Source organism: Lissotriton helveticus, chromosome 8, assembly GCF_964261635.1.
Source record: "Lissotriton helveticus chromosome 8, aLisHel1.1, whole genome shotgun sequence".
NCBI lineage: Eukaryota > Metazoa > Chordata > Amphibia > Caudata > Salamandridae > Lissotriton > Lissotriton helveticus.
Genome location: NC_136069.1, coordinates 448,372,110 through 448,399,691, shown reverse-complemented (window position 1 = coordinate 448,399,691; position 27,582 = coordinate 448,372,110). Strand labels below are relative to the sequence as shown.

The 27,582-nt window shown below is 46.8% G+C and overlaps 1 protein-coding gene across 3 annotated transcripts in view; it reads left to right on the top strand.

Moving 5' to 3' along the window:
* ZC3H13 (zinc finger CCCH-type containing 13) overlaps window positions 1-27,582 on the top strand; it is a 401,604-nt gene that overhangs the window by 356,441 nt on the left and 17,581 nt on the right. For all 3 annotated transcript variants that reach the window (XM_078657316.1, XM_078657317.1, XM_078657315.1), the window contains exon 19: window positions 13,283-13,446. In XM_078657316.1, the coding sequence (XP_078513442.1) occupies window positions 13,283-13,446 (164 nt within the window). The remainder of the gene's footprint in view (window positions 1-13,282; window positions 13,447-27,582) is intronic.

The following is a 27,582-nucleotide window of genomic DNA, read 5'->3' as shown; positions in this document are numbered from 1 at the left end:
AGCCCTCCTTATCCTGTGACAAGACCATATTCTTTCACATGAATTGGAGTCTCTTGATGATACCTATTTGTTGGTGTCATCAAAGTTCAACTTTAAAAGTACATACCTGATTTTTAACAGATCTGGACAACATCCTTCTCACAGTACTGTATCAATATTCTTTGTCTATGCAAAATAAAGTGTTTCTACTTTACTTGATAGTAGTTGATGCCAATTTATGTAACTTGTAATAAGTCTCCGTAACTTTAAATCGCTTGAGCTCAGAGCAGGTTATTGAACTAGGATAATGGTTTTATTGTATATTGTATTAGCTTCCATTAGGTGTACATTACTGGAATATTGACCACTGTTGTGTAGAGAATCCCTGCTCCATTAATAGCTTTAGTGCAGCACAAGGTATAATGCGAGGTTTGGGCTTGGTGCACATTCAGTCATTTTAATGCCAGCCACACTGTAAGTAAGGTCTGGCCGGTACCACAGTCATTGAATTGCAGCAGGCATTTGTGTGTTTTGCAGGATTCTTGAGGTTCTCAGAAAGAGGCGGTGCAGCCAGCGGAATTGACTAATCTCTCATTAGATGTGCCTGGTTTACTGAGATGTTCTATTGATGTACTTAATTTTCATGACAAGACTTGAAACCTGATTTTGTCACCTGTGTTTATATATTGGCACTGGTTGTTATCACACTAACTTACTTGGTCTTGATAACATTATTGTTCTTCTCACAAGCTTGTGGTGACATCTGATCTCTGCTAATTTTGGTGCACATCACGTGCCGTAACCCCCACTTTATTTTCTAGTAGCCCCTCACTCTTTCCCCATTCGCTTTATTCTTTTGCTGCCTCCGTGTTAGCTGCTGCGCCCTATTTCATTACTCCTTGTGACCCAGCACTTTCTCCCCTCATCATTAGTCACCCCCCCCTGCTATCTCTGCCACTGTCTCGATTCATGTTTGGTTTACTCCCTCACTCCACCCTTCTATGACAGCCCTTGTCTCTCGCTTTGCACCCTTTAAGGATTCTTCATAAATCTTACCCTATTCCTTTCTTTGTGTGGACGTTTTTGGCATCAAAACGTCTCAATTTGTACGTATAACTTTTTACTCATAATGAAGTATGAGATGCAAATGAATTAGGCAAAGCCTAATGCATTTACCAATACTTGTTGTCAAGGTCACCCCCACTTTTTGCCCCTAGTACTGATGTGCACTGGGTCCCTGCTAACTAGGCCTCAGTGCCAGTGCTCTTTCCCTAAAACAAGGTAAAATAGTCTAATTGGTACACACTTTGGCACCCTGTTAAGTCCCTGGATCTAGGTACCCCCGGTACCTCGGTCATGGGTACCAAAGAGGGTCCCTAAGGGCTGCAGCATGTATTATTCCACCCTATCGATCCCCCATGCAAATTGCATGCATCCTGCCATTGCAGAATGTGTTTCATGGTGTAAATCATGAGTGGAAATGCGACATGGCGCACTCACTGTGTGCCATGCCAAAGTCACAGCATGGATTATATGTATGTCACCCCTACAGCAGGCCTTGTAGCCTTAATGCAGGGTACATTATATCACATGTGAGGGTTTGTCGGCGTGAGACAATATGCCACTGTGCGGTCTAGTTCAATTACTAGATTGAACAAGTGATCAGGGAAGCCATCTTAAATATACGTACTGGATACTGGTCATTACGAGTTCCCCAGCTACATGATGGCTTTACTGAAGCCTATGGTGTCCATTATCAAACACCTTGTCTTAATCTGTACTGTTGCCAGTACAATATTTATTATGACATGCACTCAGAAAACTCCCACTATTTAGTGCGCTGGCTGGTCTTATCCAGCCTGCCATCACAGACCTGTTTCTGACCTCCTGCAGGTGAGAGCCCATGCTGTCTGATGCCAGAAACAATGCCTGATCCGGAAACAGGTGTTCACACCTAATCTAGCAGGATGGCTAATGATTTAGCATATCAAGGCATGGGGCTTCAAGCCCCTGTTGCCTTTGATGCATGACCCTGGCTTCCCCCGGACTTTGGAGATGCCACCCCCTGCCCTTAGGCCCATTTGGCACCAGGACAGATGGGAAATTAGCTGTGCAAGTAGGCGTCTTTCACTAAAAGCTAGTTACACACCTAAGGTGGACTGCCTGATGTGCTCCACAAAAGAAGGATTCCACCATCTTGTTTTGGTGGAATTAAGAAATCTGGGATAGGGTTTCCATTCCCCATTGAAAGTGGCCATATAGGGGTTGTAGTGGCCCCAATGGTAAGTTACCCATTTGCTACTACCCTACATTCCCATTAAAGCCCCTAAATGCAGTATTTAGGTGACCCCCTGACACAAGGAACACATATTCACCTGAATAATGAAGAGCCAAAGAACTGAAGAACTGTGGACATGGCGCCAAACTCTGCCTGCCTTCCCGATAATTGCAAACACCCGACTCGTCCTGCAGCTGAGCATCCTTCAAAAGCCTTGGAGGCTGCCAGCACTTTGTCAACTAGCCAAAATCTCCCTTGAAGTGTAGGAGCCACTTACCTGCACGCACCGACTGCGGTGTCCAGTTCACTGATCTGCTGACCATCAAGTCCACCAACGCAGCAGCCGTCAAGGAGGATGTGTCCGTGCTCCAGAACGTAAGATCAGTGTCCACACCAAGTTTGGAGATGCCAGGGCCCCCAGAAGCTGCCCTGCACAAATACCCGGGTACCAAACCCCTTGCAGCTACCAAGGTTTGTTCAGTGTCTAGCCAGGACACCAACACTACAGAGGCAAACCTACTGACATGGGGCATCAGCACCAGAGGCCATCATCGAGAGTAGCCCTGCTCTCCTGTTTTCTCGCCATCTCCAGGTTGATCCCAAAAGTGAGAGCCTCCAACGCAAGCGGCCCTCTGCATTAAATACCTCTGCACCGAGCTCCACAGCTTGAGTCCGCGCTACCAACGGTGCACCCATACCCCAGAGGCCCTCAAGAACCGATCCCCCATTTGGGATAAAATGGAAATGGGCCAATTGCAGCATTTTTCTGTTATAGATTTTCTCCATAAACTACAATGGTACCCTTGAGACCAGCACCTCTGTACCCGAAACACCAGGGCAGGTAACCCAAAAATGCTGGTACCTATAAGTACCTTGGCCCCTATATGACCTAAGTCCAGAAGAACAACCCTGTAACTCTATTGCAAGTACCCCTATGTAGTGTATACTTCTCCCATTGGATAACATTACCGCTTTTGAGGATCATGCCACAAATCTGACATGGTATTTTATTCACAAAAAGCATTTAGGTGTAGCAAAGTCAGGATTCCTAACTTTACTACTCCTAAACTGAGAAAAATCATAACTTTACGACTTTCGGTATTCACAAAAGCATTTAGGAGTGAATCTGGCCCTAAATTAATATAAAAATCTGTTATTTTCTAAATTGGTGTTGGATTTCCTTATTGTGTGTCTCATTTATTGACTGTGTGTAAAACAAGTGCCTAACACTACCCTCTGATAAATCTAAGGCTGCTGCTTGACCACACTACCACAAATAGAGTATCTTGGTATTGTTAAAGCAAGCTCCTGTATGCTAATAAAGGATACCATGGCTCTCTGTACAGTACACCTCATTTTGGTACTTGTCGAAGCTGGCTCTATATATACTATACCAAAGGAAGGTATAGTGTGAACAGAGTCCAGTGGATTCCCAGAGGTATAACAGAGACTAAAGTAGATAATACCTTACTCTCTTTTGTGATAGTGCGGTTGAGCAGTCAGGCTTATCAGGGTGCAGTGTTGAGCATTTGTTGTGTACACTCAGGCAAGAAATGTCACACACTCAAAGACAGAATCCAGACCAATTGTTTGTATAAAAAGTTGTTACTTTATTTTTATTACTAGAACCAAGATTTGCTCAGTAGCAGGTAAGTGATACTTTTTATACAATGTTACTTTTCAAAATACAGTGTTCACTGGTTTTGTAGGAACATGCAAATTACTTTTGCAGTTGAGAAAATGGGTTCGCTCTTCAGAACACTTACACTTACTTCAGATTACTTTTTAGTTACTTCTATACTTTTGCACAAAACGAATTATGACTCAGTGTAAGCATCATAGTACTCCAGTAAGCAGATTACTCATGTGAAGGCACTAAGTTACTTTTGTTGCAGTACAAGAAGTTCAACACTTGAACGTTTTTTCAGAGAAAACCCACCAAATAGTCCTGTGAAGAAAAACAAGATCTTAGTTTTTCAGGTAAGTAAACGATTTTTAGGAATGGAGTTTTGGGGGATAGAACCAAGGGTCAGGTTGGCACTCCATGTTGCACCACCAGCTGCACCAGTGGTGCAGGGTGCCAGTGTTAGCCGACGGGGCTTGGAGGCAAGTCCACACCACCAGCGGCGGGTGCAGGATGCTTAGGTGTCGGGAGCCAGATGCTTTCCTATGGAGGATGCTGGTGGAGCAAAAGAACTGCAGACTGGAGCCAGAAGACTTGACGAAGGGAACCAACGATTGGAGGATGAAGTTGAAGAGTTGCTGGATACCAGAACACAGTTGGTCGAGCACCTCATGATGCGGGTGTAGGGGTGTGTATTTGTGTCGGTTTTATCCCACCTGTTCCGGTCACGGTCGGGGGGCCCTTCAGGAAGAGGCTGCAGGCATCGAGGGAAAGGTTGGAGGGGGTTAACCAACTCTGGATCAAAGGTCAGGATCGCCGGGGGGACCTTACTGGGGTGTTGGACCACTAGGACGTTGGGCCACTAGGACTCAGGCCGTTGGTGTAGGGTGCAAAGTGGTGAGGACTCACAGATCTGGCTGGATCTGGAGTCCTGTTTGGGATGCTGTTGGACAAATCCGGTGTCCACAGGAGAGCAGAGTCCTTTGGGAAGGCAGGGCAGGTCACCGGCTTCTTGGAGGCTACAGGACACGCTGTTTTCAGCTTGCAGGGGTTCCGGAGCAGGAGACAGGCCTGTCGGGCTGGGACCAAGGTCCTCTTCTTCTGCTCATCGGTCCTTCTTCTTGTCGAGTCGAATCTTGTTTCTGGGATCGGACTGCCCCCTAAATACTGTATTTAGGGGTCTCGAGGTAGTAGATATCTGCACCTCGCCTCCCCCACTGCCTCTGCACCTCTGCTTCCCCCAATGCCTCTGCACCTCTGCCTTCTCCGCCACCTGAACAGTGGGGTTGGGAGAGGTGGGCCCACCTTCTGGGCTGACCTACTTTTTCTCACCTGTAAAGGGGGTTAGACAGGAAACTGTTTCCAGACCATATACTTAGAATTAATATTATTTGCAACTTGTAAAGCGCACAAATACCCGTGGGTGTCTCGGCGCTACGGATTGGGCGGAGAGGAAAGGTCTTGGAGCGGGTGGCTTATTGGTTGAAGAGATGTGTTCGAGGCGTGTGGGCTGCTGAATTCATATCTGTGCATAGATCGCCGCCTAGTGTTGGGTCCGGATGATTGCACATTGTTGTCCTGGAAGAGTCTTCGAAGTATCACGTGATAGGTGGCTCCTCCCTCGGACTACAGTGCGCATGGGCATCCTCTCCATCCTCAGATTGTTTTTTTCCGCCATTGGGTTCGGGTGTACTTTCCATAACTCCAAGTTCAGAATCAAAAGAAACTCTTCAAAAAGGCCAAAAGGCCTTCGGATTCGTCAGTATTGTTTCGCTCTGTACCGATAAGCTTTCTTCACATTTGCTTGCACTCCGGTCGTCGAATCGGGCCGTTAGGCCTTCTCGACGCCACGTGGACCGACGGTCGATGGAAAGAAGTCCATTCAAATACTGCCCGCAGTGCAACTCAAAGTTCCCGCACACAGATAAGCATCCCGTGTGCAACAAATGTTTATCTCCAGATCATCATGAAGATAATTGCCTAGCTTGTGCCCAGTTCCGGTCCAAAAAGACGATCCGGAACCGGCGGGCGGCAAGGCAAGAAGTTTAGAGGTCGGCACCGGAGCCCGAGAATATCTGCGACGATGAGGAAGAACTAGTTAACGCCGAAGACTCGGATCGAGAGGAAGATCAATACTCCGAGCACGACTCAGAATATTTTATCAACGAGGAAGAACAAATCGTCGATGTCGAAGAAGACTCCGATGACAACGAGGGGCGAACCGTGAGTACTCCGCCCCATACAGACACTACACAATATCAGAGACTCAGGTCGAGGTATCGCCAGCAGGCCTTAGCCAAGATCAAAATACTGGTTCTATAGCCCCGCCATATACCGCCCGGCTAAGAACATACAAAAAGAGCCTTCTGAGACACGTAATCCAAGGCCGGTTCAATCCAAACCGAAACTCATCGACACGACAGTCTTCGGACCGAACGTCGTCGAACCGAAGGTGTTAAAACAAAAGGGTGCCGAGCCGAAGGCGACCGTTCCGTATAATCCTTCGAAGCCAAAGGCCGTAGAATCGACTAAATCGAGTTTGACTGCCGAAAAAGGAAAGAAGCCTGTCGACGATGGCAAACAGGCTACGCCCAAGGCGGTCGTCGAACCGAAAGCGAAACCTAAGGTACACCAAACAAAGGCCGTTGAGCCGAAGCCCATCGATCCGAAGAAGGGCATCGAGCCAAAGCCGCAGGCTCCAAGAACACCTCTACAGCCTAAAGAAGTTATCGAACCGACTAAAACGCTCGGTCCGAAACAAGTGGTGAAACCTGTAAAAGACGTCGGACCGACAAAACCTGTCGGAAAACCGCAAAAACAAATCCAGGCACCAAAAGCGGTCGAACCGATTAAAGGCATCGAACCGAAGAAGGTCAAACCGAACACTACAACGCCAAGGCTAAAGACTGTGGAAGAGGAGATCATCCATCCAGACCCCTCCACAGAAGATCAGTCCAAACTATATATTGACCCAAATACTGGGAAAGTGACTGTGTATACCAAAAAGAAAAGACCAGTGCCAGCTGAAGACTTTTCTAGAATTCCACTAAAAAAGAAGAGACTGTGCAACCTCTCTTATTCTTTTCCAACCTATCTCTCCAGCTATGCCTACTACTCCATATGCACCATACTCACCTGCACGCTCCGACTACAACCCAGATGAAGATAAGGACGCAGATGTGGGTTTTGGATATCCACAAAACCCATATGTAGACCCCCAACTCACAGCCGGGGGGGGGGGTGTGAGCCAGACTCTGAAGGGGCTCTACCCATTACAGACCCTACTGTATACCCAGCTAAAACATCACCCACAGAAGACACAGTGGCTTTTAACTCTTTGCTAGATAGAGCAGCTAGCTACCATAAGGTAGACATGCTTTCAGAGGCTGTAGAAGAAGACTTTCTATTTGATACCCTGGCAACCTCCGAAAGAAGTGTCAAAACACTCCCCATGTTAAAGGGTGTCCTAAAACACGCAAATGACATGTTTAAAGACACTGCTAGGGCACGTGTCATCAACACTAGAATAGAGAAGAAATATAGGGCTGCACCAGTAGACCCTACTTACATCAGGGGACAACTGCCTGACTCATTGGTGGTATCCAATGCACGAAAGTGTGCTAATTCACAGACTACTGGGGAGGCTCCTCCTCCTGATAAGGAGTGCAAGATTTTAGAGGCATCAGGCAAGAGAGTAGCTGCTCAAGCAGCAAACTCATGGAGAATAGCCAATACTCCAGCCTTGCTGGCTAGATATGACAGGGCGCACTATGACAGTCTAGAAGAACTTCTCCAACACTTATTTGAGCCTTACAAAGAGCAGGCAGATGAACTTATACAGGAGGGAAAGCTCATCACCAATGGCTCCATACCATAAACACCGGTCGGGGGAAGAGTACAACAGTTCCTACCAGTCGGGCTAAACATCACTACAGACAAATGGGTCAGGCAAATTATCCAACATGGCTATTGCCTAGAACTAACATCAACACCACCCAACATACCCACCCGTACACCGTCCAATGTCAAGGGAACATATAACATTATTGCAGCAAGAGGTCGTCAGTATGCTGCAAAAGGGGGCCATAGAACCAGTCCCATTCAAACATCAAGGAACAGGAGTATACTAACTATACTTCCTCATTCCCAAAAAGGACGGGTCTCTCAGACCAATATTGGACCTCAGGCCCCTCAACCACTACATTCTATCAGAGCATTTTCACATGCTCACTCTGCAGCAAGTCTTACCACTTCCTAGCAACTCTGGACCTCAAAGACTCATACTTTCATATACCAATACACCCTGCTCACAGAAAGTATCTCAGGTTTACACTTCAAGGACAACACTACCAGTTCAAAGTCCTACCATTCGGTGTAACAACAGCTCCACGGGTGTTCACAAAATGCTTAGCGACAGTGGCGGCGCATCTCAGGAGACAACACATTCATGTGTACCCATATCTGGACGATTGGCTAATACAGGCACCATCGGCCCAGCAATGTGCCAACCACATGTCAAAGACCATTCATCTCCTGCACAGTCTAGGTTTCTCGCTGAACTACCCAAAGTCACACCTACAACCCTCCCACGTACAACAGTACCTGGGAGCAACAGTAGATACACTAGCAGCAAAGGCATATCCAAACTCTGTACGGATCAACACAATGCAAACGTTAATCCAAAGGTTCAAACCACAATACTCATTGCCAGCCCGAGTGTTTATGCAACTAATAGGCATGATGGCCTCATGCATTTTCATAGTCCCTCATGCCAGACTACACATGCGTCCGCTACAGGAGTGCCTGGCAAGGCAGTGGAACCAGGCTCGGGGACAATTAAAGGACCTAGTGTTGGTGACCAGTCAGGCATACAACTCTCTGCATTGGTGGAATCCACAAAACCTTTGCAAAGGGTGACTGTTCCAAGAGCCTGTGCCACAGATAGTGATAACAGCGGATGCATCCCTGCTAGGCTGGGGAGCCCATGTCCTGCATTACACAGTCCAGGGAATTTGGACTACGCAACTGGAAAAAATGCACATCAACCTACTAGAGTTGATGGCGGTCTTCCTAGCCCTAAAAGCGTTCAAGAAACACTTATGCAACAAGACCGCGTTGATCCGGACGGACAACATAATAGCTATGTATTACATTCAAAAACAGGGAGGAACACACTCCCCACAGCTATCGCACCTAGCTCAAAGTGTGTGGAAATGGACCATTCAGAGGAACATGTTTCTCATGGCACAACACCTCCCAGGCAAGGACAATCAAATAGCCGACCTGCTGAACAGGCACAGTCAACAGATGCACGAATAGGAGATTCACCCCAATGTGCTCCAACCATTCTTCCAGCAGTGGGGACAGCCAGAGATAGATCTGTTTGCCACAAGCGAAAACGCAAAATGCCAGTACTTTGCCGCCAGGTTCCCACATCCACAGTCGCAAGGCAATGCGATATGGATGAACTGGTCAGGCAAATTTGCGTACGCTTTTCCCCCAGCTCCATTAATACCGCTAGTGGCACGCAAAATGCGCCAACATTCGCTAACGCTAATCCTAGTTGCTCCCACATGGGCGAGGCAACCATGGTACACAACGTTCCTAGAACTGTCAGTGGTGCCTCATCAAAGACTGCGACTCACACCCAGTCTTCTAACTCAGAGCCGTGGCGAAATCCAACACCCAGACCCGCAACAGCTGAACCTGGCGATCTGGCTCCTGAAATCCTAGAGTTTGGATACCTCAACGTGCCTCCAGACTGCATGAATATTATCAGAGGCAAGAAGACCCACTACAAGAGCATGTTATGCAGCTAAGTGGAAACGTTTAGTCATTTACTGCAGTAACGACATCAACCCATTAGATGCTTCTACACAGAACATCATTTGCTATCTCTTGCAACTCCAACGTTGCAATTTAGCCTACTCATCCATCAGAATACATTTAGCTGCGTTAGCGGCATATCTCCAAAACAGGCAACACCTTTCACTGTTTAGAGTGCCAGCAATTAAAGCATTTATGGAGGGACTCAAACGAGTAATTCCCCCAAAACACCCACCTTCACCAGCCTGGAATCTAAACATCGTTTTAACCAGACTTATTGGACCACCTTTTGAACCACTACAATCATGCGAACTGCAATTTCTTACTTGGAAGGTGGCTTTCCTTATTGCCATAACTTCACTTAGAAGAGTTAGTGAGCTCCAAGCCCTAACTATTCAAGAGCCATTCATTCAAATACATGCAAATAGAGTAGTTCTCAGAACAAACCCTAAATTCATGCCAAAAGTGGTATCCCATTTTCATATCAATCAAACAATAGAACTCCCTGTGTTCTTTCAAAATCCACAGACAGTAGCTGAAAGGGCCTTGCATACTCTAGATGTAAAAAGAGCTCTGCTATACTATATAGATAGAACTAAGGCATTTCGAAAGACAAAACAGTTGTTTGTTGCTTTCTCACCACAACACAAAGGCAACCCTATTTCAAAGTCGGGTATAGCCAAATGGATCGTTAAGTGCATTCAGATATGTTATTTAAAGGCAAAACGCACCTTAACAGTTCCCCCTAGGGTGCATTCTACACGCAAACTAGGGGCATCCATGGCTTTCCTAGGAAATATTCCTTTACACGAAATTTGTAGAGCAGCCACATGGTCAACCATACATACATTCACCAAACACTATTGTGTAGATGTACGTTCCAAACAGCAAGCTGCTGCAGGACAGGCTGTTCTCAAAACTCTTTTTCAGACTGCTGCAGCTGACACAGGCAGCCACCGCTAGGGGAGATACTGCTATACATTCTATGCACAGATATGAATTCAGCAGCCCACATGCCTCGAACGGAATATGCTACTTACCAGTATGCATCTGTTCTTGGCATGTAGGGCTGCTGACATTCAGATCGCCCACCCACCTCCCTGGTGCCTGTCGCAGCTGTAGCATTCACTCTTTGCATGGACATCTCTTACTGTACTATACTCCATCTCTGCCACAATGGCGAAAAACAATCTGAGGATGGAGAGGATGCCCATGCGCACTGTAGTCCGAGGGAGGAGCCACCTATCTCGTGATACTTCGAAGACTCTTCCAGGACAACAATGTGCAATCATCCGGACCCAACACTAGGCGGCGATCTATGCACAGATATGAATGTCAGCAGCCCTGCATGCCAAGAAGAGATACATACTGGTAAGTAGCATATTCCTTTCACTTGTTTCCTGAAGGTTAGCAGGGTTGGACCAGACTTAATATGAAGGGGGAGCGAGTTCCATAGTCTGGCCATGGAGACTGTGAATCTGCTAGCGCCCCATGAGACTTTCTTGGTACGAGGGACAGTGAGCAGGTAGGCTCCTGATGAGCGCAATGGTCTGCTGGGCGTATGTGTGCTGAGAGCTTTAAGAAACTCAGGTCCTGTGTTGTGGCATGCCTTGTATGCAATGCATAATGCCTTAAATTTGGTTCTGCTTCTAATGGGCAGCCAATGGAGCTGTCGCACCACCTTGGATATCGGCTTAAACTTGGGGGTGCCTGACAGAATCCTGGCGGCTGCATTCTGCACCAGTTGCAGCTTACTTAGGACTTTTCCTGGGTGCTGATGAAGAGACTGTTACAATAGTCAACTTTAGACATTACCACTTTACTGATGAGAGTTCTGCCGGCACTGATGGGAAGGAACGGTGGGAGTTTTTTTATCATCCTGAGGACATAGAAGGATGAGTAGACCACTGTATTAGCATGGTGTATGAAAGACAGCTTGTCGTCAAACATAACGCCCAGGCTTCTGACCTTAGTGACGAGGGACGGAGGTGAGCCCAGCTTGGCTGGCCTCCATATTGGGGACCAGACAGGGGAGAGATAACCAAAGATCATCACCTCTGTTTTGTCTGAATTTAATTTGAGGCAATTGTTAGCCATCCAAGCACTGATGGCTAACATTCCTTCTTGGAAGCTTGCCGCAACTGTCCCTCCATCATTGTGTATAGCTAGCACCAATTGCGTATCATCGGCGTACGATGTTAGGCCCATCCCATGGGATTTGATCACTCTCGCCAGGTATGACACATATATGTTAAATAAGGTCGGACTCCATGATGATCCTTGTGGCACACCACAGGGGAGCGTGAATGGTGGGGTGTTGAAACTACAGAGACTTACTAGCTGAATCCAATTAGATAGGAAGGAGGACAAGAGGGCTTTGGCCTTGTTTCTGATGCCGATGGCTGAGACACGGTCGATCAAGGTGGCATGATCGACCGTGTCAAAGGCTGCAGATAAATCCATGGTCTAGTACCATCCTGATTTCATGAGAGGCTTTGATGAGGGCTGTCTCTGTGCCATGGTCCTTTCTGAAGCCAAATTGTGTGTCATCCACTAGATTGTTTGCATCAAGGAACTCGGCCAGCTGTGTGCTTGTGGCTTTTTTGAAGATTTTTGCTGGAAGAGGGAGGCAGGCAATGGGCCTATAGTTCTTAGCTTCTGAAGGGTGTAGATTATTTTTCTTTAGCAGAGGCTTGATGATGGCCTTTTTCCAAATGGAAGGCTAAATGCCTGTGCGGAACATCGAGTTACAGATGTTTGCTAAATTGGGGCCTATCAGGCCGGGGATCGATTTCAGAACAGATGGGGGACAGGGGTCGTTAGGGGATCCGGATTTGACAGTGGAAATAGCTTTCCTGAACACTTTTAATATCTAAGAATTGCCTTAGATATTATAGGGTCCCGTCTGCTCATTCAAATAGGCCCTTGCAGGAGATATAGTGCACCCTACCTTATTGGTGACCTACCTAGGCCTCATGCAGTGCTGGTTCGGCATGGCGCACAGGAATGTGTGCCATGTCGTCTCTTCACTTTTAGATGCACCAAAACACGCAGGCTGTAATGACAGTGGTGCATGTTTGTGGTGAGAGGTCTCTGAGGGTGGCATAATACATGCTGCAGCCCTCGGAGGCTTTTCCGTGGCTACTATGCCCTTGGTACCCTACGTATCCCTTACAAGGGACTTCTAGGTAGGCAATAGTTGTGCCAGTTGTGGAAACAATAGTACAGTTTAGGGAAAGAACACAGGCCTAGGAACTTGATCGACAGGGACCCAGGACACACTCAGTCAAATTGCATCAAGTATCTGGCAAAAAAGTTTGGGGCAACCATACAGAAAGGGCACTTTCCTACAGTACTCTATGTAGAGAGCCAGCTTGCTACACTAACGCAATGTTGTTTTCCATCTTGATGTTCAGAGTACTTAGTGTCCAAGCATAAATCAGGCCCTAAGTGTTGCCCTTGAAATACGTAACTATTCTCAAAATGTACTGTGAAGCACAGTGCTGGGTGTTTGGATAATGTATAATTTGCGTGATTTTCATTTTCAACCTTCTAAATATTTGTTTATTCATTAGATGCAGAGAGCTTATTTGAACATGAGTTGGGGGCCCTGAACATGGCTGCACTACAGCGGAAAGAACAAAGAGCTGGCCTCCTCAGCAATCTAGGACCATGTTGTAAAGCACTATGCTCAAGAAGGGACTTTGCAATTCGGAAGCAGTTAGTAAAAAATGAGAAGGTAAGTGCCTATATTATTAAAACAGTATAAGGATAGTGGAAGAGTTGCACTTATATAAACATTTTTTTGCCTTTCTGCTTGTTTACTTGTAAAACTAAGATACTGAAATACCTACCAGTAAATATGCAGTACGTTACATAGTGCATTAAAATAATAAATTGATTAAACTAATTTACATCCTTTTAATTTTTTTAGAATTCATTTAAATGTATAAATAGATCTTTCTCACATTTCACTTTCATATGACACAACAGTATTGTCTGACAGACAACAGGACTTATCTTTTTTGTTTGGTACAACCAGCCACAGAGAAAAAAATAATTTCATTTTGAAGCATTATTCGTATGTTGTGTTTAAAAGTCTCTTACCTCCATGATCGGAGTGATCATTATGTGAATGATGATGAGCTAATGATTGTGTTGGGTTGTGATCAAATTGTATGCTAATTCTGGTACTAAAATATGTTTTAACGGACCCCGTTATATCTGGTAATTAAACTATTTAAATTACTGTATTGCTAAACTACACTTACTATTGCGTGAAAATGATTTTCTAAGGGAAACTTAAAATCACTGATTCCTCACAGAAAAAATATCTCCAGGAGTCAGATTAAATCTGCGTCATTTTATTAAGCGATGTTCCCATGTACCAATAGGTAGCTCTCGTGCACCAATAGGTTGCACCATGTGACTCTGTAACCCTGGAAATGACCGAGCCGAGTCACCCCTTTGTCCTGCCATCAGTTCCTTTCTTTCCACCCCTTTTGATGTGAATCCGGAGCTCTGCTCCCAAATGTGTCAGTTGTTCAATGTATTCCTAATTATTTCAGACAGTGTGCCAGAGACAATGCCTCACCTGAAAACTGGATACAATACCGTACTGGGTATGCAGGGCCCAGACGTTTGTCATGGAACTGCACAATGTGCATCTTTGTGCATATCATCACAGGACTCAATTGTGCAATGATATGCTGCTTTCTGCATCTGAAGGTGATTTGGGCGTGGGAGACAAAATTCTAAGTGGCAGAACATACGATTTCGCTCCCACTCCAGTCAAATGCGGTTCACTGTCCCGGTGCAGGAATCGGTCCAACGAGAAGTCCTATTTCTTCTTTAAACCCCATAGAACAGTGCAGTTTTCTTGTTGGACTCCTGCTGGAGGACCCTCCCTCTGCACCAGTTGACCCCCTGGCACCCTTTCCTGGGCTTGTACAAACACCAGCTTATGTTTTCACTCTGCCTCAGACTCTTGCCATTCCCTTCTGTGTCAACTGTTAGTGCCGGGCCGCGACCAAATTCCGATGACAGTAACTAATCCCAAACCGATGTCTGCCCACTCCAGGCCTGTATCGCACTACAAGATTACAAAAGCGCAACTAGTCAGGTTGCAACCAGATATTCATCTATTCATCTGTGATCTTTGTCTCGAACCAGTACTATTGAGACACTAGAGACCTTATTTGGACTGCATGCGTTTTTAGAATATGCAAAATGTCCCCCTGACACTGATGATGAAGAGGAGGTAGACAACCTGATTCCTCCTCACTATACTAAACATGGACTCTACCCGGATTTATAAAATGCAAGCTGGATAAGTGTCCATAAAATAAGAGACTGTGCTCCTTGAACATCAATGGAAGAAAGTGCCCTTATTGCCATAGTAAGGCGAATAGCAAAGGAGGTGCTAGACTTAGTCGCATAGTGATGAAACAAAGACAAATTTACTGAGTTTCATCCCTCAGGTACATTTTCTGTTGAGCCTATTGCCTTTACCGATTTAGCTTTTTATTAGACAAGGCATCCTATTCCTGAAAGTGTGGTGGTAGTCACTCCTAATGCCTTAACAACCAACTCTCCGGATAGAGAGTTGAAACTTATAGATTCCTTTGGAAACCATTAGTTTAGCCATACAATTCTTGAACACTATGCCTTCTGGGCAGGTTCATGCATGCATTATGGTGCATGGCCAGCAGGATTTTTAGGGCAGGTTGATTTCTCCTCTGCCTCTCACTACCCTGCTGCACTGCCTGCAAGCTGCTCTTAACTTACTTTCACGGTCGATCACTCGGCTGGTATTCAGCACCATATGGCATTTCCTCCTCGGCTGAAGATCCATCACGTCAGACAGACGAGGTTTACAAATCATTCCAAAGGGCTACATCCTACCATTTCTTCCCTGCCACATTATTCCTCCCATCAGAGCGCTTCTTGCATCATTCCGCAATCCTACTGCAAGAAGTCAACCTTTTTCTGCCAAGGTGCCATTGAGTAAAAGCCTGCTTCGGAGAATGTACACAGGGTGCCAGTCGCCCTACTTCCTCATAATGAAGAAGAATTGGGGACATAGTCCTATACTTTCGTCCACTGACTGTCTTTCTACTGAAGGGCAAATTCAAGATAATAACCCTTTCCCAAATGTATTCTGCTCTAGACATTTGATGTTATAGTGGACCAAAACGAGGTACACTGTGTGAAGTGTCCAGGCAACCCTCACTGGTTTACAGAGGCAAAAATGATAACACTAAATGCTCTCTTTTGTGGTAGAGTGGGTGAGCAGTTTAGGCTTATCAGAGGGTAGCGCTGAGGATTTGTTGTACTCACAGAGGCAATAAATGAGAGACACACAAGAATAAATCCAAGACCAATTTAGAAAAATAAATTGTATTTTTATATAAATTCTGACACTAATTTTATCAAGTAAGCATTTTTTTAAATATTGATTTTCACAGGTAAGTAAAATGTTCACTTAAATGCGTCTTTACGCAGCAATGCTTTCCTATGAGGAAAAAGGCATATGTTGTATATAGTTATTTACGGTCGGTTTCTGGGGGTCTCCTTTGGGACTTGGTGTGGTAAGGGGCCAAGGTCCAAAGTACCACCAGCAGTTACTCGTTACCTTCCCTGGGGTATCCGGGTGCAGAGGTGCTGGTCAGGTCATGTAACATGTCATGCAGTCTACAATGGCAATTTCCATGAGTGTACTGAGGAGACCCTTAGGGTAGCGCAATACATGCTGCAGCCCCTAGGAACCCTCTGTAGACCCCATGCCCTAGGTACCAGGTGTACCATTTACTAGGGACTTACAGGGGGTGCTAAAAGCATTGCGGATTGGGGGAACAATGTAGCTTTTTAGCTGCCTGGTGGGCAGAAAATCTGGATTTTATTAAAGACCTGGAGGCTAAAATTCTGCAAATCTCATTTTATTGCCCGTTAACAGTAGCAGCAACAACAGAAAGAATTTAAAAATGTTAAAACATTCCAGTCATGTATACATTACAGGATCATGCAGCCATCTTCCTTCTTCCAGCTCTGATAACAAGATGAATCCAAATGTTGAACTAAACTCCAAAGGCGAATGCTCCACAAATGTTACACCAGATAATAGTATCCATGCCCCTCTTAATCTGGAAGAAAATTCAAATAACACGCAATTATTCTACCCAGGTGGGTGTGTATGTATATATATATATATATGTGTGTGTGTGTGTATATATGTATATGTATATGTGTGTGTGTGTGTGTGTGTGTGTGTGTGTATGTGTGTACGTGTGTGTGTGTGTGTGTGTGTGTGTGTATGTGTGTGTGTGTGTGTGCCAGTTAGAACGCACCTGGAGACATGACTATTCTGACTCAGCCAGACAGTCCTACCTTGCTGCACGTAAAGACTTCAAAGCAGCTATCCGTTCATCCAAAATGGAACACTTCTCCAACAGGATCTCCTCGGCAGCCGACAAATCAAAGGAGGTGTTCAGAGTCTTGAACGAGCTAACTACAGACGACAGAACCCTCCCAGCCCAGACCCCTACCCAGGAGGCCTGTGACACCCTGAATTCCTTCTTTTAGAAAAGACCATAAAAATCAAAAAATCCATCCTTCCCCTTCCCCAGTCACCCCCACCGGATAATTCCTATAACAACTCTTTGACTTTTACCACCTTTCCTGCTCTAGATCCTACCTCCCTAGCGGAACTAGCCATCCGCGTAAAATCGGGCTCCCCGAACGACTGCTGTCCTCAGTCTGTCCTGCGGAGCATATGTCTTAACTTGCCAAATCGTATTCTACACTTACTTAACAGATCTCTCAGCAGCGGCTTTTTTCCTACCTCCTTTAAGGAGGCTATCCTAGTACCCCTTTTAAAAAAACCTGGTGCTGACACTGCGGAGCCGTCGAATTACCGCCCCATTTCCCTCCTCCCTTACTTTTCCAAACAAATGGAGGCCCATGTCACCCAGTGCCTGTCAAATTTCATAGAATCCTCCTGCTACCTTGAGCCGAATCAGGCCGGCTTCAGACCCGCCCACTCCACAGAGGCTGTCATCCTGGCAGTCCTTGACACACTCAGGAGCAACGCGGACGCGGGGATCCCTCAGGCCCTCGTCCTACTCGATCTGTCTGCCGCGTTCGACACAGTGGATCATAACATCCTTCTCCACCGTGTCGGGCAAGCAGGCATCCAGGGCGTTGCCCTTGAGTGGGTCAAGTCCTTCCTTACGGGAAGAACACAGGCGGTCCGTCCGGGTCCTTACACTGCCAAAAAAAATACCACATCCTGCGGAGTCCCCCAAGGCTCCTCCCTTTCCCCGCTCCTTTTTAATTTATATCTTCGGCCTCTGATTCAGTCTCTTCTGAAATGGGACATTTGCTTCCTATTGACTAAAGGGCCGCCTTCAAGGTGGCATGTCTCATCTTTAAAGCCCTTCACTGCTCTGGTCCCACATTTCTTAAATCTCTTATCCGTCCTCACTGCCCAACACGCAACCTGCGATCAGCTCACCTCGATCTGCTAGTCACCCCTAAAAGCAAAACTAAGAAATTCAGCGGCCGCCGCTTCTCTTGCCTAGCCCCTGCGCTTTGGAACCTTCTTCCTCTCTCAATCAAATCCTCCCCTTCCCTCCTGAACTTCAGAAAATTGCTAAAAACTCATCTCTTCCCCACCCCAGCTAGAATTTTGCCACCTGTGCTCCCCCCTCACTTGCTCTGTCTGTCAGCGCCAGGAAGCTTCGGTGTCAGTGCGCTTTACAAATTGCACCTAAGATAAGATAAGATAAGAGCCGTAGAAGAGGGGGAGCACATCTCCGTGTCCGAAGCTGACTCAGACATTAAAGAAAAGAGCAAGTGACACCGGATCAGTGTACCGTGAGTACAGACACCCCCTGCCCCAACATTCATCGAAGAAAGAAAATTAAAGCCTTCCGGATCGAGTCGGCATCAGGTCGATGCCGAACCGATACCTTTGGCATCGAAATCGAAGCACGTCGCTGTGGCCATTCCTTCGCTACCGAAGAGTACATTTTCAGAGCCGAAAGCACGGCGCCCAAAGGGAAAACGACTGTTCATCTAAAGAGCCTTGTTTCGACGCAAACATGGATCTGAAACAAAACTGGTTATCCATCCAGATACTTCACATGTTCATGTGAAACTGCCCGAGAAAAGAAAAATGGGCTCACAGGAGGACTACCACATTCCTTTTACATTTAAGAGTGTGGGTACTAACCCTTCTCCTCCCATTACACCTCCTTCACCCATTAACCCAAATGTTCTCATTACACCCACAAATTCCCCACAACCTCAATCTTCTGATAAGAAGAAGGGGATAAAGATAGGCCACAGGACACAAATGACCCCTGGGAGTACTATAATACAGATCCGATCTCAGACAACAATCCAGATCTATACCCTTCTAAACCCTCACCACCTGATGACAACATAGGGTACATAGAGCTAATGAATTGGGCTGCTCAATACCATGGGGTGTTAATGTTAATGTTATGAGTACTTATAGAGCAGAGCGCAAACAGATACCCAGAGGTATCCTTGGGCTATGTGAAGAAACTGCTGGGGCAAGGACAGGAGAGAGTGGTACAAGGGATCAATTAGAGAAAAGCCATGTTTTTAGTTCTTTCCTAAATGGCAGCAGATTGGTCATAATTCTAAGATCCAGAGGAAGAGCATTCCAAGATGTAGCTGCATTGACGGTAAAACTTCTGCCACCCCAGTTGACCCATGGGACATTTACAAGTTTTGCTTCGGAAGATCGCAGTGTTCTCTTGGGTAAGTACCATTTAAACGCCCTTTTCTGGGATCCTTGCCCCCTTTATAAATAAAGGCTACCACCTTGGAGTCCAATTCCGGGGGTCAGTGTGATTTTGTCAGGGATGGAGGGGCAAGGGCACTCTGATCTATGGTGAGATTTCACCTCTTTGGGGATCTCTGTTCTCAACCAATAAGTAATGTTCTCAGCAACATGCTGTGAAGGTGACCATTCAGGTGACAAGGGGTGTTTAATCAGAAGGGATCGAACATATCCACACCCAGTGGGTCAACAATGCCCATCTTGATGTCCCTTTAATCCTGACCTTGATGTCTTTGTGGTCCGAATCAAATTCAGATGAGCAAGAAAGGTCAATCTCTGGTTCGTAAAGCTCATTGTCACTATCAATAGATATAGGGACAATTGGGCCTTTTCCTTGCCCATCCGCAGTGTCCGTAACACTGAATCCATCTCCGTCTCTCTCCGGTATCAAATCCTCCTTTGTTACTTTTAACTTCTTCCTCTGTTTAGGTGAATTGTCACCTGCAGCTCTTTTCCTCTGGGTTTTATCCACCCATCCAGAGCATTGACCGTGGCGTCACTAGGAGGGTGCGGGGGGTGCGGACCGCACCGGGTGACACCATCACCTGGGGTGACACCAATCACGCACCAGGTGATTGGTGTCACCCCAGATGATCGTGGTTAGTGAGCCAACGCTGCAAGCCCGTACGACACAGGGGATGGGTGGGTGGCACTGCGGCAGCAGTCTAGAGTTGACTGACAGCCTGCAGGCAGACCCTGGGGCGCACGCATGTTCCGTTTTTTTGGGGCTGAGACCGAGGGTTGCTTCATGTCATGCAGCAACCCCCGGTCTCCTATGGGCAGGTAGAAGTATCCCTGCTCTAGCCAATCATAACGCTGTCATTGCAGCGTTGTGATTGGAGCAGGGGAGGGAGGGAGGCTGCTTGAAGCCTACTTCCCTTCCTGTTGGAAAAAAAACGCGGCAGCCCGGTCAGGAGTGTTGAAGTGGCGCGGAGCAGGGCCAGGCGGTAAGGTACGTTTTTTAAATTATTACAGGGGGTGACACCTTTACCTGCACTGAGTGACACCAACCCTAGTGACGCCACTGAGCATTGGGGCTGATCAAAGGTTTCCAAACCCTTCGCTTTCCAAGTAAAGATCTGTAGCTTCCTATGGATGGTTTCTCCCAGAGACCCCATCAAATTTCCTATTGCCCTATTTACCATCTCCGCTAACTTTATTTCAGTTCCATTCACTAACTGTTCCTCAGACATTTTGAAACACTGAGGTGTCAAATATAATAGAGATACTAGGGTTAACCTGCAGCTGATCAAACACGAAGTGTAAGATTGCCTAAATAAGGAAGTCACTGCCTAAATAAGGAAACCACAACAGGTCAATGAGGGACAGCCTTGCATGATGAGCGATTTTTGTAAATGAGTCCTACAACTGCCAACGGTCTTTGCGACCGCTATTAAGTTTGTCCAAAGTATAATAGGACCACTCTTATTAAGGTAAGTAACACTTTTCCCAAACAGCGAAAATGGAGGTCGGCTCGGACTCGGACATGCAGTGCGTAGTCAGCCGCCAATGTCCATTCCTTTCATTCTTCCTAAACAGAAAGCAAAGTTACTGAGGTCAGTGTGACGCAAAAGAAGGAGCGACGTACCGAAGTGAGTAAGTGCTCCAGACCAAAGAAGAATGGTGCATGCGCCTACTGACAAGCACACCGCACGCTGGGAGTGAAGGAGGTCTTGCTTGTCGCATAAAATGTGCAGCCCGCACGGAGGAACTTGGAGAATTCCTCCTGGGCCACACACGGGTGCGCGGCTGTGGAGGGGAAAAGCTGGTGCATGTCCTGAAGCCTGCCTATTCATGAATGGGAGACGCATGAAGACAGCTCTCCTGAGGCGGAAAGCTGGGAGTTTTCATTTGGGTAATTTTAAAACTGCCTATTTGCACTATTGTTGATTTTAAAACTTGTGTGCCTACCTGTTGTTACTTTGATTGCTGCTCTTGACTTGGGGTTACCTGCGCAGCGGTCCCAGCGCTGTTGCAGGGAGGGTCACCACAGCGACGCCATCGCCCTCGAGACGATAGGCCACGCCCCCCACACAAGCCACACCCCCTGCCTCTGCCAATAAGAATGTTCACTACTCGGAAGCGCAGCGGGCGCGCCGGCAGCCGCCAAAGGCGTGCCCGTCTGCGCCCGTCCGCGACCAGGCCGCGGTGAGCGCGAGCCACTCTGCCCGATTCATCGTCAACCATGGGGCCTCTCCTCCACTTTACTCTCCGGAGACCCTGCTCAATCTGAGGGAGCATGCGTGTGAAGGACACTTCTCTTTTGCCGACACCGCCCTCCCTTTGAGCGACTTTGTGACCAGTGGTCTGCTATCGGGCGGACTCCTCAATGTAAGATCACTGCCAAAGCATGCCGCTGAAATCCAACTATTAGTAGAAACCCATCAGTTGGATGTTCTTTTTTGTACCGAGACATGGACCTACTCTAACTGTGAAATTGAACTTGACTGGGCTTGCCCGCAGGACTATAAAATCCTGCATCTACCCAGACCCAAAGGTCGGGGGGTGGGGTGGGAATCATCTATACAGCCTCCTGGCACGTTAACATCCTAGATATGGACCCGGTTGTTGGGACTGAGCTCCTTGGACTTTCAATTAACACAGGAGTTACCTTTACGGCAATCATCGGCTATCGTCCACCGGGGGTTTTCAGTGCCCAGCATCAACAATCGCTACTTACATCTCTGTCCAACATGGCGATTTCCCACAATAAGTTAATTATTTTAGGGGATTTCAATCTATGGCCTAACGGTTCTTTAGATACTGGACTGCACAACCTTTTACTCTCCTGTGAGAGCGTGGGGTTGAAAGAGCTAGTCCGGGAACCCACTCACAGAGCAGGGCATCGACTTGATCTTATTCTCTCCACCCCTCAGCTAGTACACTTGAATGACATCTTGCCCATGGCCTGGACTGACCACTCTCTCCTTATTTCTACATTAACTGTAAGGGAGCAAAAACACTGGCACACAGTATCCCCTCCGAAGTCACATATAGAGATTGGAAAGCTCTGGAAAGGCGGAGAACTACTGGTGCTATGTTTCAAGTGGAGGATAGCTTCTCTCCACACCTCCCGGCTGAGGATAATTATGAGGCTCTCTGTCTCAAGATTTCGACAACTATTGACTCCCTAGCTCCATTAAAAACATGTAAGCACAAGGGTAGAGCATCAGCTCCTTGGTTCGACGACTCTCTAAAGGTTCTTAAATCGGCTTGTAAGCAGGCGGAAAGAAAATGGAGACTGGGCTACCTTGATGCCAACAAGCAAATCTGGAAAATTAAACTTTTTGAATATAAAAATGCGATTATGAAATCCAAAGCTGCTTACTATTGTTCCACAATCTGTACAGCCGCCAACAGCTCCAAGAGTATCTTCCAGATTTTGAACAGCCTTATCCACCCTGATTGCGCAAAAAAAGCTATCCCTCCCATACAACACCTGTGCAACAATCTGGCGCTGTTTTTCAATGACAAAATTGAGACCATCATTCGAAACTTAAGCATCTCCCCCACTCAGGTCGACCCCATCGGCCCTGACATTGCCATCATCGACCATGGAGCAGCGAGCCAAGGGTGCCAGCCCATGGATCCCCTGTGGGAATTCCCCCCCATTACTGAGGTGGAATTTAACAGACTGGCTCATGGGATTTCCTCTGGCTCTCCTCTCGACCCCATCCCCCCTAAAAACTGGAAGGTATCCGGAGAGGAACTCTTCCCCACTCTCTGTAGGATTTGCAATCAATCCTTGAGCAGTGGCCTAGTTCCTGCCCTTTGGAAGCAGGCTCTCATTAGGCCACTGTTGAAGAAACCCTCCCTGAATCCTGAGTGTATACAGAATTATCGACCAATCTCCCTGCTACCTTTCCCGGCAAAAATTGCCGAGCGCTGGGTGAGTTTGTGCCTCTCCAAACACCTGGAGCAGAATCATTTCCTGGACGAAATACAATTTGGCTTTCGTCCAGCCCATGGCACTGAAACAGCTCTACTCACTGCCATGGAGGACCTTCGTATGCGTGCAGACAGGCGCCAGGCAGCAGCCCTGATCTTACTGGACCTGTCTGCCTCATTCGATACGGTCAACCATGTGATTCTGCTGGAGAGACTAAAAGAGGCCGGGGTGGGTGGCACTGCCCTGCATTGGTTTAACTCCTTCCTGCGGGATAGGAAGCAGGCCGTGTCCCTCCCCCCGTATCAATCGGCCTTCTCCCCGGTGACCCACGGGGTGCCTCAAGGCTCGTCCATAAGCCCGATTTTATTTAACGTGTATTTAAAACCTCTGATTACGTTAATAAAATCCCACAGGCTAAGAGCAATTAACTATGCTGATGACACTCAGCTCATTCTCTCCTGGGAGGGTGAGGAATCGATTCCTTTGGAGTCGTTTCATGACTGTCTGCGAGACACGGCTTGCTGGCTACACAAGAATTCCTTACAGTTCAACGCCGCCAAAACCGAGGTTCTGTTCTGTGCCGGAAGTCGGATCCCCCGCCCGTTCCCAGCTGAGTTTTGGCCCCTTGAAACTCTGGAAAAACCACAGCCGGTCACCACCGTCCGCAATATGGGTGTTATGATAGACAATAAGCTCACCATGGAAGCCCAGGTTGCGAAAACAGTGCTCACCTGCACTGCCCTTATTCGGTCACTCCGCAAGATCTTTCCACTCCTTCCCTTGCAGGCCCGGGCCTTAATAGCCAGGTGCACTATTCTTAGTCGCCTTGACTATTGCAATGCGCTGCTGCTCGAGGCTCTGTCTGCGCTGTTAGACAGACTCCAAAGAGTTCAATCAGCTTCTGCTAAACTGGCCCTGGGATGGCCTAGGAGATCCTCGGCCACTGCGGCAATGGCAGAGCTTCACTGGCTCCCTATGAAACAGCGAGTTGCTTTTAAATCTCTCTGCCTTGTTTTTAAAGCTCTACACGGAGTTGGGCCCGCTCCTCTGCAATCTATGTTTGAATGGTACATTCCAACCAGAGTCCTCAGATCCACAACAGCCTGTCTTGTTAAAGTACCAAGAGTTAAAAAAGTTAGGACAGGAGGAAGATCTTTCAGGGTTACTGCATCAAAACTCAGGAACAGCCTGCCTTTGGATGTCCGTCAAATAACCGAACTTCTCCCTTTTAGGAAACGGGTCAAAACCTGGCTGTATCCAAAATGTTAACCACCAATTACTCAACTGTTGTCTCCCAGTGCATCCTTCTTAAAGAGTAGTCTCAGCGCCAGGATACCTGCAAGGTGATAGTTGCGCTTTATAAATGTTTTAAATAAATAATAAATAAGACACAAGCGCAGCTCACTCCGCTTGCATCACTCAAAATACCCAAGCAGTTGCCTCTCCTAGAAAGGACATGGGTAAGGTGACGTAACTAATACCAAAAGATGTATATAAAGAGTTATAAGAGAAAACAAGGCATCACGCTATGAAACTGATCTTAAAATAAGCAGAGAATCATTAAAGTCAATTAAAATAAAACACATGGTAGCAACCCAAGCCGTTATAAGTCTCTAAATATGCCCTCACAAGGAAGGCTTCCCTAAACCACATCGAAACAGCGAAATCTAGCACATTCATAAAGCGATAAAACTGAGTGTACTTAACTTGTGAACATCAGCATCAAAAGAAGGAAGATGGCTGCATGGTACTGTACTATATACTTGACTGGCATGTTTTAAAAGTTTAAATTCTTTCTATTGTTGCTGCTGTGAGTGGGAAATAAAAGTAGATTTGCATAATGTTAGCCTCTGAGGCTTGACATAAAATTGTACTGTTTTAGGGATAGAAATCTGGCAATGGGGACCTGGATAACAGGAACCCAGTGCACATCTGTCAACATTGCATCAATTACCAGGCAAAAAGTGGTGGTGAGCATGTCAAATAGAGGCTTTCCTAGTGTCCCTGGACTTGCAGGGCCTGCAATACTACATGCGTTATCTGTAGGTCATGGTTGGATTAGCATACTTTCGGTTTGCCCTTTTCCCTTACAAGCTCACCTCGGCCCTTGGGTTCACGAAGGTGATGGCACTGGTCACTGCCTTCCTTTGAGGGTCAGTGATCCTTGTGTTCCCGAACCTCAATGACTGACTGCTGTATGCCGTCTCACTTTGTGTTGTGGACCATCTCCGGACGACAGGGTAACTCCTATTATCTTTTGGGGGTTTTGAATCCTTAAAAGTCTTGTGTGTGCCCCCACACAAAAGATTCCTTTTATTCGGGTTGTTATAGGCACAGTGGCGTTTAAGGCTTTGCCACTGCTGCAGCGAGTTTGAAACATTCTGGATATTATCCTGATGGTTTTGACTCAGTCCTGGATCTCCGCAAGGGTAGCTCTGAGGCTTCTTTGACTCCTAGCCTTGTGCATACTACTCATTCCGAATACCAGATGGCAAATGCAGGCCTTGTGGTGGAGCCTCAGATTTTAGTGGTCCCAGCATCAGGACTAACCCTCCAAATCCAGATCACAGGAAACCGCTATGGATGTTGTGGGGTGGCAGTTAGATGCCAAACTGACTTCTGCAGGCCAATTTTCCTTTCCTGATTAGACTTCACAGTTGTGACAGATGTATCACTGTTGGGCGGAGAGGTCTCCTGTGGGAGATGCAGGCCTCTGATTTCTGATTGAGAGACAGGTCCACATCAGCCTTTTGAAGCTCAAGTGATCTGTCTGGCCCAGAAAGGCCTTCCTGCCATTCATCAATGGGAGACGGGTGCAGATCCTTATGTACAACATGACTGTATGTGGTAGTGCAGCCAGCAGGGGGAATGGGATTCCACGAGCTGTGCCTGGAGGCTTTAAGCCTTTGCAAGCGGCTGGACTCTCAGAACATCTTTCTGGTAGCAGAGTCTTTGAATGACAGAGCAGAAAAGCTGAGCAGATGTTTGCTGGCTGGTCACAATTGGCATCTCCACCCCAAGGTGACAAGGGGCATCTATGCGGGATGCGGCATGCTGTGGTCAGATGGGTTTGCGACCCTCTCGAATGCATAGTATTAAAAGTACTCCACAGTGGAGTTTCCTACAGGGACTTTGCTTGGAGAAGCATTCCGGCTGTGATGGAGTACAGGTCTATGCTTTTCCCCACTGTCTCTTGTCTCGAGTTCTGATGGAAATCTCAGGAAAGGGCCAAGCTAAAGTTCTCAGTAGGCCCAGGCCGGACCAGACGAGGATGCTACCCAGAGCTTCTGATCATGATCATTTGTCCTTTAATCTGGATGGACCTCTTCTCTTCGCAACAAAAGAGGCCCCTGCTCAATGGAGATTGAGCAGCAACATTTGAAAGCATGTGGTCTGCTGGCTGTTACAGTGTATCATCCTTGCAGCCTGATGCTCTTTGACCAGTATATCTGCACTGGGTACCTGCAGAAGTATGTTGACTGGCGTGTGGCGCTCATCATATGGACCCACTGCAGTCCAAACTTTCGGATGTGTTGCTTGTCTTATCATTGGACAGGCAAGACCTTGAAATGGGCACAGTGAAGTTATCTTTAAACCCTTTAGAACTTTGGGTCTACCTGATCACACATCTTTGTTCAAATCACCTGTTGTAACGCTTTTTATCAAAGGTCTGACTTTCGTGTTTCGTTTATCCTTTGAAAGAGCAGAAGATACTCAATTGGCTTGACCCTAAAAGGGCAATTGAGCTTTTATGTTGTCTTATTGAACACACAAAATACATATTGTGGATGATCAGCTCTTTGAAGGATTCTTGGAGTGAAGAAAGGTAAGGCAGTGTCGAAAAGAACCCTGCCAAGATGATAGTCCTCTGCATTCAAATCTACTATGTGAGAGACAAGAAACTGCCCCCTGAAGGTCTACAGGCTCCTTCCACAATGGCCAATGCTGCTAAGATGGTACAGGCAAGGTTGTGCCTTTGTGGACATTTGCCATGCTGCTATGTGGGCGTTGATACTACTGAATTGATAGTGTGGTCCTCTCGATTCTGAAGTACTTAGTGATGTGAGCCCACTCCACAGAAACTCTACCTTTGCGATGGTAATGCTGTGGTATAT